Source organism: Cheilinus undulatus, linkage group 4 (genome assembly GCF_018320785.1).
Source record: "Cheilinus undulatus linkage group 4, ASM1832078v1, whole genome shotgun sequence".
NCBI classification, from domain to species: Eukaryota; Metazoa; Chordata; class Actinopteri; order Labriformes; family Labridae; genus Cheilinus; species Cheilinus undulatus.
The window spans coordinates 5,064,509-5,077,389 of NC_054868.1; the positions used below are offsets into that span (position 1 = coordinate 5,064,509).

Below are 12,881 nucleotides of genomic sequence, written 5' to 3' on the forward strand. Positions count from 1 at the left end.
CAGGATATGGCTAAAAAAAACCATATGGATAGATACATTTGTGACGATGCATGTTGAATAGAAAAAATTTGTTTTAAAGCGATCAACACATAGTATGAATCTAAATATGAGGCTGCAACAAGTTTTATGCTATAAAAGGGGAGGCTGGGGTGGAGGAGGTTAGCTTTGCCTGTGGCAGCGTGGTCCAGTATGTCGTATGTAAATGGACTGCTGTGTTGAGATAAAACAAATCAAAACACATTTAAATACACCGCTGACACAGCGATGCGACCAATTTAAGGTTCGGTATCTTGCCTACGTCAACATGTCACTTAAAAATCTAGGGCTCAAACCCCTGACATTCTTGTTGAGAGATGACAGACTCTGCCTACTGAGCCACAGTTGCAGTGTTGATTTAGGAAGCTTTTTTAAAATTTAACCCCAACCGTATTCTATAGATTAAATTACCTTTTCTGTTCTGCCCTTTATAGTTTAGTCCAGTATAAGTCTAAAAACATTCTGACACTTAAAGAGGGGGTATTATGCCTTTTTTCAAGGCTTTACGCCATCTCTCTGATACCCACGTAGTAGCTCCACATGGTTTACAGCTCAAAAAACTCCTCATGTTTCTCACACTGGCGTCCTGAAAAACCCTTATTTTAACCTCCGTCTGAAACACTTCGTTTTTGCTGCTGTCTCTTTAACACCCCCCCCCCCCCACCCCCCCACCCCCACCCCGACCTGTTTTCCTCCAATTGGCCGATTTTCCGGAGGCTGGCTGGGGGCAGGACTCAATGTTATGTGCCCGCCCCCTCTAATGTGGCTATGTTTATGTAATTGTAAACTTTGAATAAACCGGTCCGACTGAGTAAAATATGGCGAATTTTGATAAACATCTGTACATGTTAGACCTGGAGTCTGACCCTGATAGTTTGGAGAGAGAGGAGGAAGAAAACCAGCAGCAGCGAAGGATAGAGCAGGACGTATCTGTCTGGTAAATGTTTAATTACTGTGTTACTAAATGGCTAAAAGGCCTTGTGGGGGCGGTCTGTTCCGCTGATGACCTCATCAGTTCGCTCCATCGAAATCTCGTCTCGGGAAGATCTCGGAGAGATTCCCAACAAACCATTTTAATCAGTTTACACTCTAATTCCAAGATTACTGCCACATATGTTTATCTTGCGGTTTGAAAATTTGCATACGTGAAGTATGGACACCCAACATTGTGACTTTGTATTTTTGTTTTAAAAATCAGAAAAGTATAATACCCCCTCTTTAAGGAAAAACTTTAAGTCAAAACATTTATTCTCTCTGCCTAAATATGGTACAAATCAAAGGTGTTCTACACAAAACCTCCCTTATTTCTTCATCTGAAAGGCAGAGGAGCAGCAGATTGACTCTACCTAACAGCTTGTGCTCTCTGATATCATGGGATTTGTATGTCTAACAAATACATAATTATATGTGAGTCTCGTTTTAGTCTCCTTGATGAAAACTAAATGTACTTTTTATTGTTTTTTTGTAATCAAAGGTCTGCTTTTAGCTTAGTCTTCCTCATGAGAAGTCAACATTTTCTGTCATCGCTTGAGTCGAGAAAATGAACACTGCACAGGTGCGTGAAAGAACTGCAAGTTTAGGTGAAAATCAAATCAATACTCATCCAGTAAACATCATAATGAAGAACAGCTTTATTATCTTGCAAGAAAATTTTACTGGTGCAAAACTATCCACAAATACAAAACAAGGGTTTTCAGTTAGTCCCACTAGTATGCAGGTGAAAGCACTTGTGCAGATGTATAGAGAGCCTAAATTGTTGTTAGGAGTAAGAATTAAGCCAATTTCCAATACTAATGTTTTGTAATCACTTTTCTCTCTCTATCCATGAAAACAGATACGATTTGTTCAAACTGTGACATCTTCTGCCCATTAAATAAAACCTAGTTAGATTCAGCCGCTAAAGGAACTAAGAGCAAGTGTTGAATTGATGAGCAACAGATAGACATTTCATCTCCATTCTTGCCACATTATTTGAAGATGGCTGATGTTTGTCATCAGGGTTTATTGGATAGTATTACTCCCAAAGCAATCTGTGCATTCTTACTTTTAAGCCAAAAATAGCTACTGTATGTTTGCATTTACAAATCAGTCTTTGTATTTGTTGATATGAGCATGCATTTGTGGATCTGTTCATGCATTTGGAAATAGTTATGCACCAAAAGTATTTTCATAATATTGAAAACTTTCTTCTGACTGTATAACATTTCCTTGCTGTAATAATTTGGCAAAATGTATACCCATATTAAGGAGACAAGGTCACACCACTGATGTAATGTGATGAAAATGACCCAAAACAAATGAGACGACTCCATTTTATCTGTCCAGAATATGAAGAGAGCTTCTGTTAGAGCTCTGCACAAGAAACGACCTTCGGAGGGACACTTCTACTTTGAGATTTTTAGGACATTTCAGAGTCAAAATTGCCACACTTTTTTTTGCAGGAAACAAGAAGAATCAGAACTTAAATGATTACTAGAACAATTTTACACTATTCTTGTGAAAACTGCTGATATGAAGGGTTTAATGTGTTTATCTCTTCTAAAGGGTCCTAATAAAAGTTCAGTAAAAACAAAGAGAAGCAACCAAAGTCAGTCTATTTATATCTTTTCTAAGTGTTAGCCTTTGATTGCCTAATGATCATCAACCACTGAGATTTCTAACTAGAGGCTGAGCATGCCTGGTGCTTCCTGTGTGTGTGTGTGTGTGTGTGTGTGATGGACTTCTACATGACAGTATGGCAGACATCATTAAAAGAGTGTCACAGAAAGTGACGGCGCCCACGCAGCTCTCTGTTGTGATTGACAGACAGAAAGGCTTTCTAACTAACATGTATCACACCTGAACTGAAGTCAAGAGAACTGAGCTGAAACCCAGAAATAGACTCTCACACGCCCTGGCTCCCTCACTGTCTCGTTTTCAGGTGCTCCTCTGGCAGTAAATTAACACCACTCGCTCTGCTTTCACCTCATCAACCTTCCTTTTGTTCATTACTTCTTCATTACCATCAGCTCTTCTCCATTTCCCGCACATAAAAACGCTGGAAGCAGACTGTAAATCTGTTCCGCTGATGATGATTTCATTGTGAGCTTTTAACTCATTTCAATAAAATCACCAAAGGGAGTTTTTGTAAACAAGAGGATTTTTTAAACCTGTGCCCTGTTTTACATAATTTAGTGTCTAAATGACTAATTAGTAATAAAAAAATTAAACTATCTCAGCGGAAAGTTTAAGCCAGCAGCTCTGAAACAAGCTGCAACACCAGCAATAGGTCTTTTATAGTTACCGTATGCTTACATGTGCTGTAAATTTATACATTTAGAGCCCTAATTCCAAAAAGCTGGGACCCTGTGTAAAATGTAAATAAAACAGAAAGACTGGCAAATCCCATAAACCACGGGTGTCAAACTCAAGGCCTAATGCGGCCTGCAGTGCAGTTTTACCCAGCCTGCACTATCATATCTTAATTAGAATTGGCCTGCTGCTTCCTACAGCATAAGAATGTAAATTTCACCTTAAATATTAAACTATGCCTTGTTAAGTTAAAAAAAACGGAAAAAGTAAAGTGTAGAAATAATTAGATAAAAAGTCAGGAATGAGGGAAATGAATTCATTTGTGTTTCCGTTTGATATTTTCATTTTGCATCCAAAGAAAATGACTGAAACTTAGGATTTTGACTTTTTATATCATATTTTGACCTTTTTAAATTCATAATTTTGACCTTTTTCTTAGATTGTGACCTTTTAGATTTACAAATTTTCATTTTAAATCAAGTCTTAACCTTTTAAACTCCTAAGTTTGGTTTTTAATCCCATGTTTTCACTTTTTAAACTCCTAACCGAGAATTTTATCTTATATTTTGACCTTTTATAGTCACAATTTAGAATTTTATCTTCTATTTTGACTTTTAAAACTCTTTATTATGTGTTTTATCTCATATCATGACCTTTAAACTCATGATTTTAACACTCTATCTCATATATTTGTCTTTTAAAAACTTCATTTTGACTTTTAATTTTGTACTTTGACCTTTAGGACTTATAAAGTTGACATTTTATCTCAGATTTATTGATGCTGTGATATTTAATCATTTTGACTTTTTTTGTGTTGAAATCTCAAAATCATTTATCATCACTGTTTAATTTCCCCCAAAATACATCACCTGTGAAAACGCAGTTGACAGTTTCTGGTTAAATGTTGACCCTGTTAGGCCCTCCGGTTAAACCTAAAGTCAGATTTTGGCCCCTGCTGTGATTGAGTTTGACACCCCTGCCATAAACCCATATTTTATTCACAACAGAACATAAACAACATATCAGATGCTGAAAAATAAGACATTTTACCATTTCATAGAAAATATTAGCTCACTTTGAATTTGAAGGCAGTAACACATTCCAAAAAAGTAGGGAAGGAGCAACAAATGGCTTAAAATGTAAGTAGTACTAATGAAAAACAGGTGGAGGTGTTTTTAACTAATTAGATTAATTGGCAACAGTCACATGACTGGCTATTAAAGGAGCATTTTAGAGAAGCAGAGTCCATCAGACTGAGAGACTGTAAATCTCTCAATTTTCAATTTCAATTTGCTTTATTTATTATTTTTTATTTTATCATATCTCACCATCTCTAGTCCAGAGTTATATCAAAAGATTCAGAGAATCCGGAGAAATCTCTGACTGCAAGGGACAGTATTGAATGCTCTTGATCTTTGTGCCCTCAGGCAGAGCTGCATCAGAAACAGACGTGATTCTGTACTGAAATCACTGCACATCCAAAACATAGTCTGACAGCACGGTTCGCCGTGCCATCCACAGATGACAGTTAAAGCTGGATCATGCAAAAAAGAAGCCATATGTGAACAGGATCAAGGAACGCAACCATCTTCTCTTCTTCATAGCTCATTTAAAATGGACTGAGGCAAAATGGAAAACTGTTCTGTGGTCAGATGAATCAAAATTTGAAATTCTTTTGAAAAACCATGGACGCCATTTCATGTGAGATAAAGAGGAGAGGGACTATTTCATTTTTCATCAAGTCAAAAGCTTGCATCTGTGATGATATGGGGTTGCATTAGTGCCTACGGTGTTAGCAGCAGATACATGCTCCAATCTAGACCACTGGATCTCATCTGGTCCAGCCTTAGGACATCCCAGTCTCTCTTAGCACGAATCGCAACCCAAATTCCAACAACGCATGTTTAGTTAACTGAATATGCTGCAGTTTGGAGAAGGATTGGACCAAAATACATGATGTGAAAAATAGAAGGGACAAAACTAACAATTTTTACAACCTCTTTTACCATCATTAGGTCTAAATTTTGCCAGTTTTGCAGAGATTTTGAGAAATTACTCTATTATCATGGGAAAAGTAACTTTATTCATTGCAAGAAAAGGAAAAACTAGTTGAAATATATTGACCAAAAATTAAAATTCACCCAATTTACAGTAAAACGGGATCAAATTAAAGGTATCGATGCATGTCCACTAAGGCCTTAAGGGCTTTTTGCCACCATTTTTTTTTTCAGACACCTATTTGTGACCCCCTAAAAACTGCTCTGCAACCCACTTTTGGGTCCCAACCCACCAGTTGAGAACCACTGATCTAGACGTCTCTTTCAGGGAAGGCCTTGACTATTTCAGCGAGACAATACTAAACCACATACCATATCCATCACAACAGCATGGCTTCACAGGAGAATAGTCCGGGTGTTTAACTGGTCTGCCTGCAGTCCAGACCTTTCAACAACAAGAGACAACATTTGGTACATCTAAACCCACCTCCTCTGAGGAAAACCTTTAAAAAGCAGTCTCAGAGTCCATGGACAGAGGCCTGTCACACACTGTTAGAAGCCCACAGATCACGGCGAACTAACAAGCAGAACATCTTCCACCTAAACAAAACACAACTCAGACCACAACCAGTAGAATAAAAAGATGTCAAAAACTACAGTTCCTCTAAACACAGTACTTTCCTGCAAACAAGGCACGCTCAATACTTCATATTTCAAACCACGGGAGATATTTTCCCTAAAGGTGTAAACATTTTTTGGTGGAAAAAATCAGTTATGCTATTTCCTCCCAGTAACTTCTACAGGGAAACCTGTAAAGAGTTATCTTTACATAGACGCCAAGCTTTTTCATGTAGACTTTGTAGTTGCAGAGAAATACTCAGTGGGGTTTAGGTATGTCATTTTCAAGCTTGAACACTGAAAAGGGCTTAGGGATGAAAGGGTTAAAGTGGAAAATCCAGCAAAGAAGACCCAGGACTGTTGAGCAGCTTGAATCCTACATCAGAGAAAAATGGGACATCCCTCTCTTTTTTAGATCTGCTGCTGCCATCAATTTCAAAAGCTAATATTTTTCATGACATGTTAAAATGTCTGTTTCAACATCTGATATGTTATTTGTGTTCTATCATGAATAAAATGTGGGTCGATAAGATTTGCAAATCATTGCATTGTAGTTTTATTTGCAATAACGCCCCAACTTTTTTGAAATCAGTGTTAAATTTCAAACACTCCCTGCGTCTCTGTAGACCTGGATAGCACTGATTATTCTCAGAATGACAATTAACATGGAATTTTCTCATTGCTCCACAGTAACAATCCTGCTCATCGCTACTACCTCGCCACCGACCCAGTTACTGGGCAGCTTTACGTCTCTGACACAAACTCACGTCGAATCTATCGACCCAAGATGCTCAGCGGTGCCAAAGACCTCATCAGTAAGCACTCACTTCCCCTCTCTAGTAATTTTGTCTGAAATGTTTAAAACATCTGTATTTGTTGTCATTTTTATGCAACAAACATCTGCAAGCTTACGATGTTCATGCATTTTCAGGTAATGGTGAAGTGGTGGCCGGAACAGGCGAGCAGTGTCCTCCATTTGATGAAGCACGATGTGGAGATGGAAGAAAAGCCACAGAGGCACAGCTGCTGGGGCCAAAAGGTGCACACAAACACACCCACAAGCCTGAATAATTCAACCTCGTTTCATAACAGGAGTCACCGCAGAGGACGGTCGAGTCGGAGTTTGACCTCACTCAAATTCAAGTCTTGGCCAGCACTGGTCATGATGTCCTGGTCTGACACTGGGCCTTACCAGCCCACGCACATATTTTGTCCAAAAAGGAGAAGCAAGAGCATTTCCTCTTGGAAAGCTGTCCTATTTGTAAAGCTCCAGTGTTGAACTCAAGTGCCAAGGGCCTTTGCCCAAACTGAGAACAGCAGAAAGATTTCCGGAAGATCAAAGTTTTCACAGCTGATTTGTTTTCTCATAGTGCAAACGCTTCATCCAGCAACCTGCACAATCATGCATTTATTCAGGAAGATTACTGAGCACATTATAGAAAGAGCAGAAATTTCTAGAGGTGCTGGAAATAATAGATCTATAACTACCTTGGTACACAGATGTAGCTGGCGATGTGTGGTCTATTGAGCCTCCTTTCCACTGAGCGGTCTGGTTCAGTTCAGTGCGGAACGGCACACATTCTTATGCATTTCCATAGAGCAAAAGTTGGAAAGGGTCCCAAAAAAACTGACCTGTACCATCCCACTTTTTGTCACCCTTCCGTAGGGGTGCCAGTCTTACCAATTGGTCCCAAAAAGGTGGAGCTACACACACAACAATAGGGGGTTGTTCTGACATGACGTCAGTGCGCGACACAGCCGTAGTCTGCTTAAATTGAGGATATTTGGACTCAACAGAGATCCCCATTGTTTCCTTGTCTGTGGATATTGATACGTGGCCACAAATCCATTTTTTCTGACGTTTATCTGGACCTGATTTTAAGAACACAAAACAGAGCCTGAAGGCTCACATCAGCCTGGTCTATCAGCGATGGATGTGAAACTAGATTAATGCTAAAGTTTTGTGAATACACAGCTTTAGATCAGTTGATTCTCTGTATTGTAGGTACTTATTTATCTACTTCTTACTTTAGGTAACCTGTGACAACATCGCTCTGTGATTGTTGAACGTTCTCGTAAAACTCCAGGCTGCAGCCTATTTTAAAACGAGATCAACAAACCCAGGATTTCTGACTTAATCTAGTTTGATTTTAACACCAGTTAAACCTTTAGTTTTTTTTTAAAGTGATGAATTGTCATGGTACAGCTCTAGGATTTGTATTATGTCATACTGTTATAGGCTAGATGTATTCGCATATTAACGTACCACTACGTCTTAAAATGTTTCTGTACACATGTTCCATCAGCTGTGGATCTGTACTGACTGCAGTTAACATGATTAAGATGTAGTTTTTGTTTTAAGAAGCACTTTAAGCTGAAATAAAGCTGTTTAATGCTTATTCCCTACTGATTTCTGTCACTCGTGCTTTCTGCAGCTCTGGCAGACGTGCGCTGCATGCATTCATCGCCTTTACAGCCCACTCACTAAGTGAGGGTACGGGTGTCTATGGAAATGCTAATTATTTTGGTCTTTAGCGTTACTGAACCATACCAAACAGCACTCAATCAAACCGGACCACCTGGTGGAAACGAGGTTTTGGCTGGCTGTTAGCATTAGCAGCACTGTTAACTCTGCTTTCACTAAAAAAGAGTGTTTAGAGTCTCTGTGGATTCTACAACCCCTTAGAGGAAGTCTGTCCTGGCTTGTATGCTAAGCATGCTAAACCAAAGTAATGTAGCCTATTTCAGGGACGATTCATGTGCACAAGTTTAAATCACACATGCACACTTACTCAGAGAGAGAATAAGGAGAACATCAGCCATCAACTACTGTCAGATACAGACAATAAAAATAACAGGATCTGTAGTCTGTGTCATGCCAACGACTGGTGTTATGGTTTAAAGAGTGACCATGTTAACTGACTACACGAGGTGTGGCTATTGAATAACAAGACTTTAATTTAATGTTTTGGTCAACTTTTAAGCTAATCATTTTCCAGTGCCTTAGCAAAAACACATGTGCTTCAGTCATTAGCTAGCAGTGAACTAAATATGTGACTTACTAGAAACTTACAGCAGTTGTGCGTGAATACCCAACCGTTTATATGTAACTCTTGATGTGAAAACTGAGAAATGACTGGACAGAGATCTATACTGTATCCTGAAGACACAGAGGAGCGAGCACACTCATTGTATGTTGCTGTTATTACACACATTAAATGTGGAGAGGAGAGAAGACATGTTTCACCTCACTGCTGTACTTCACATTAATTAGACAGACACAAGCTGGTGATGTTTGGCTTCTTACCTGGCTGCTCTTGTGTCAGAGTGACTGAGCTATCACATATCACTCTGCTACACTATCTGCAGTTATGTCTTTGGTGTGCACAGCATATTTTATGCATTTACCTGGTAACACTCTCCTGGACTGATCACCAGTCAATCCCAGAGCTGACTTACAGAGACAAACAACAAGGCTCACAAATCTACGGGCAATTTAGAGCCAACTGTTAACCTAACGAGCATGTCTTTAGTCTATGGGAGGGAGCCACAGTACCCAAAGAACACTCACTCATGCAGGGGGGAGAACATGCAAAATCCACCCAGAAAGGCCACGTCCAACTTGGATTTGGACAAGGAACCCTCTTGCTGTGAGGCAGCAGCGCTAACCCCTGAATCAGCATGCAGCCCGAGCTTTCTCCTATAGCTGAAAAATCAGAATCAATATTGGTTTGACCCAGTTCCATTCTTTTGCCTCTTGAATAAGTAGAGAAAGACGTAACACATTTTGGTTTTTAAAATAAGCGAGCAAACAGGAAGTGACGGTGAACCACAGGGACATTGGAGCTCTGCTGGGACGTCTGTCTGCAGAGGGTTAGTGTGGGACGACAGAAACGTTTATCCTGGTAAAATCAAAAATGAGTTTCCCTGCTTCAGGGTTACAAAGAATCAAGTCAGCTTGTGTTTCACTTACAGAGTCAGCTGTGAAGCTTTCAGAGTGAGTCTGTTCAGGCATGTAAGGTGACACAACAGCGTATCACACCGCTGGCCAGGCGCAAGCACCCACTGTGCTGAAGAGCAGACGAAGCATTTAGCTTCACAGCAGTGCTTCACATGTTGGACCTCATCAGATCAGAACAAACACATCTCATGTTGTAAGTCACCACACAGACCCTCACACCAGGCCTAATCACATCAGATTAAAACTTGGTTAATCTTAAGCTAACATCACCTGCAGCTGGGAAACAAAAGAAACTGCTTATCATGAATCCTACTGTTGAAATAATGAGTGAATTAAGAACAAAGACACAGGATAGGCAACTCAATAGAGTCGAAAAGCATTACAATAACTTAGTATTGTTTAAACATGTTGTTAAAGTTTTGTTTGAAGATACAGACTAAAAGGAGTGAGACAGTAAAAGAAATGTGGAAAAAAAAAACAGGAAATTAAAACACAAAAGGTGAAAGGACAATAATAAGGAAAAGTGTATGAAGGTTATCTGGGACTTGGTCAACTATGTTTCCCCTCACTTTTTCATATATATATGGCCAGGTAGGTCTGGATGTTTTATTTCCCCTTAATAAAAGAAGTCATCATTTAAAAACTGCATATTTATATTTTTGCAGGTTATCTTTTTCCACTTGTTAAACTTGTTTAATGTGACAAATGTGCAATAATCAGAAATCAAGAGGGGGCAAATACCTTCTTTCACAACACTGGCACCATCATTGAATCCATCTCATTGAATTTATTTATCTCCTAACCCTCTATGGGACGGAATATGATGCCAGGTGGAAAATTGTGTTTCTTGTCATAAAATAGCCTAAATAAACATAATATGAAACAATTATAAAATATATTTTGGAGGGTACTTTTTGGGTTGTGTTGCCTTAAGGCAGCACTGTCCCATAATGGTATGGAATGAACAAGAACTAATATCGCTTAAAATTCTAACAAAATTTGTTTTAAAGCACATTGAAATGCATAGTAGAAAATGCAAAGTAGTTGCAACAGGTTGCAATTCATGTTATTTTAATTTTAACAATGAAAATAACTATTTTCAAATAATATCAAATAACAACATTGCATCTGCATGGAAAACATCCAGAAAATACCTAAATATGCAATAACAAAATTCCATGTGAATCCATAAAGGTACAGTGTTTACAGTTTTTCAAAATGGTACGGTGTTGTCCTAAGGAAAGATGTATATTTTAACCATTTTCCATTTTTAATTCCTCAAAAAGCAACATTTAACAACTAGAAATTAAACTGTACCAACTAATAATTATGCAGCCTCGGAAATATCTAGAAAATATATTTTCTTGCAGTTCTTTTGCAGCAAAATATCCAAGCTGTTTTATGTGAGGATGTCTGCACAAAAAATGATTTAACAGTGGCTTCCCAGAGAGAGAAAAATCAGAACACTGTTATACTGTTATACTAAAGGTCCTGCCATACTTTGGTTTGTATTGCGGAAGTGCGCAAGGCCAAAAAGAGGTATGGCAACACCATCTCATAGAGGGCTAATCAAGAAAACTGGGAAGACTTGCTTCACATTACATGGACTTAAAAATTTAACTGTGAATGCTGGTTAATCTCTGGGATTTGAGCAGTAAAGTCTCTATCATGCCAACTGATTTTAAGTTTTGAGTCCAAACAAAGAGCCTTAATTTCCAACATATGAAGACTCTTCCAGACCTTTTTCATCATAATAATACTAATGAAGGCTTTTAAATATTCATTTCTAAGGATCTGAACTGACTTTGCTTAAAAATGCACCAAAAAACTTTATTTTCTGAAATCTCTTGTATGTTTACTTTCCTTTTAATATTCGGCGCTTCTAGTATGATTTGCTTTTCTTGATTCCCAACAGAAAAATATCTCCTGTTTCACTTTTTAACCAATAATCCTCTCATAAAGTAGTCATGTGACTGAATATTGAATGGTGTGTTTGTGTCTCAGGGATTGCTGTGGACAGAAACGGCCTGATCTACTTCGTGGACGGGACGATGATAAGGAAAGTGGATCGTAACGGGATAATCTCCACGATGCTCGGCAGCAACGACTTGACATCTGCACGGCCGCTGACCTGTGATACCAGCATGCACATACGACAGGTATCGTAGAGAAAAGAGCCTCATTGTGCTACATCTATGTCCATCCTCCTGGTCTGCCTGTGTGTCACTTTTGACTTAGCAACATTTGAAATATTTCCAAACACAATTTAAAGACACCTAAACACACTTCTCTGTGATTTATTGAAGACGAAAACAGGTGGAGCACAAGAGAGTGTGTATGTCAGAGAAAATGTGAAAGTGGAGTAGAATAAAGACAAGATAAAGTAACTGTTCTCTGTAACTCTGTAAGACTCTGTAAGAACTTTTCATTAATTTTTGTATAAATGAATCATTTATCTATTATATTAACCAAAATGTGTCTAGTATGAAATATGGTGTTTTTTTCTCCATTCTGTAAATCAGATCTCCAGTTTTAAGTATTTTTTGAATGCCCGCTCAGTCCTCTGCAGTTGTGAAAAAGTACTTGAGATCAGAAAGTTAAGTTGAAGCAGCCATTAAAAACTTTCGGATCCCTGTCTGACATTTGACCTTAAAGCACCAAGAGCGCTGAGTTCAGGAAAAGTTTTGTCTGCACATTTCAGGCCCTCAGAGCACAAATGGTTCACTCAGAGGTCCCCCCACACAGCCTCTGTTTGCAGAGTTTAAGCAAAATGTTTCTGGATATGAATCAATAGTGACCAATGGTTAAATCTGACCTGCATAGTTTTAGTCCCAAATGTTCTAACACAGGGGTGCCTACACTTTTTGGCTTGTGAGTTACTCATAAAATCATGATTTCCCTACCAAAAAAAAATCACGAGATTGCAAGGGGGGCTTGATAACAACAACTTTATAACACCAGAAACAACACAACATGTG

At 38.6% G+C, this 12,881-nt stretch overlaps 1 protein-coding gene across 2 annotated transcripts in view; it reads left to right on the forward strand.

Moving 5' to 3' along the window:
- tenm3 (teneurin transmembrane protein 3) overlaps positions 1–12,881 on the forward strand; it is a 366,938-nt gene that overhangs the window by 307,170 nt on the left and 46,887 nt on the right. For both annotated transcript variants that reach the window (XM_041784623.1, XM_041784625.1), the window contains 3 exons: positions 6,633–6,757; positions 6,874–6,981; positions 11,908–12,062. In XM_041784623.1, coding sequence (XP_041640557.1) covers positions 6,633–6,757; positions 6,874–6,981; positions 11,908–12,062 — 388 coding nt within the window. The remainder of the gene's footprint in view (positions 1–6,632; positions 6,758–6,873; positions 6,982–11,907; positions 12,063–12,881) is intronic.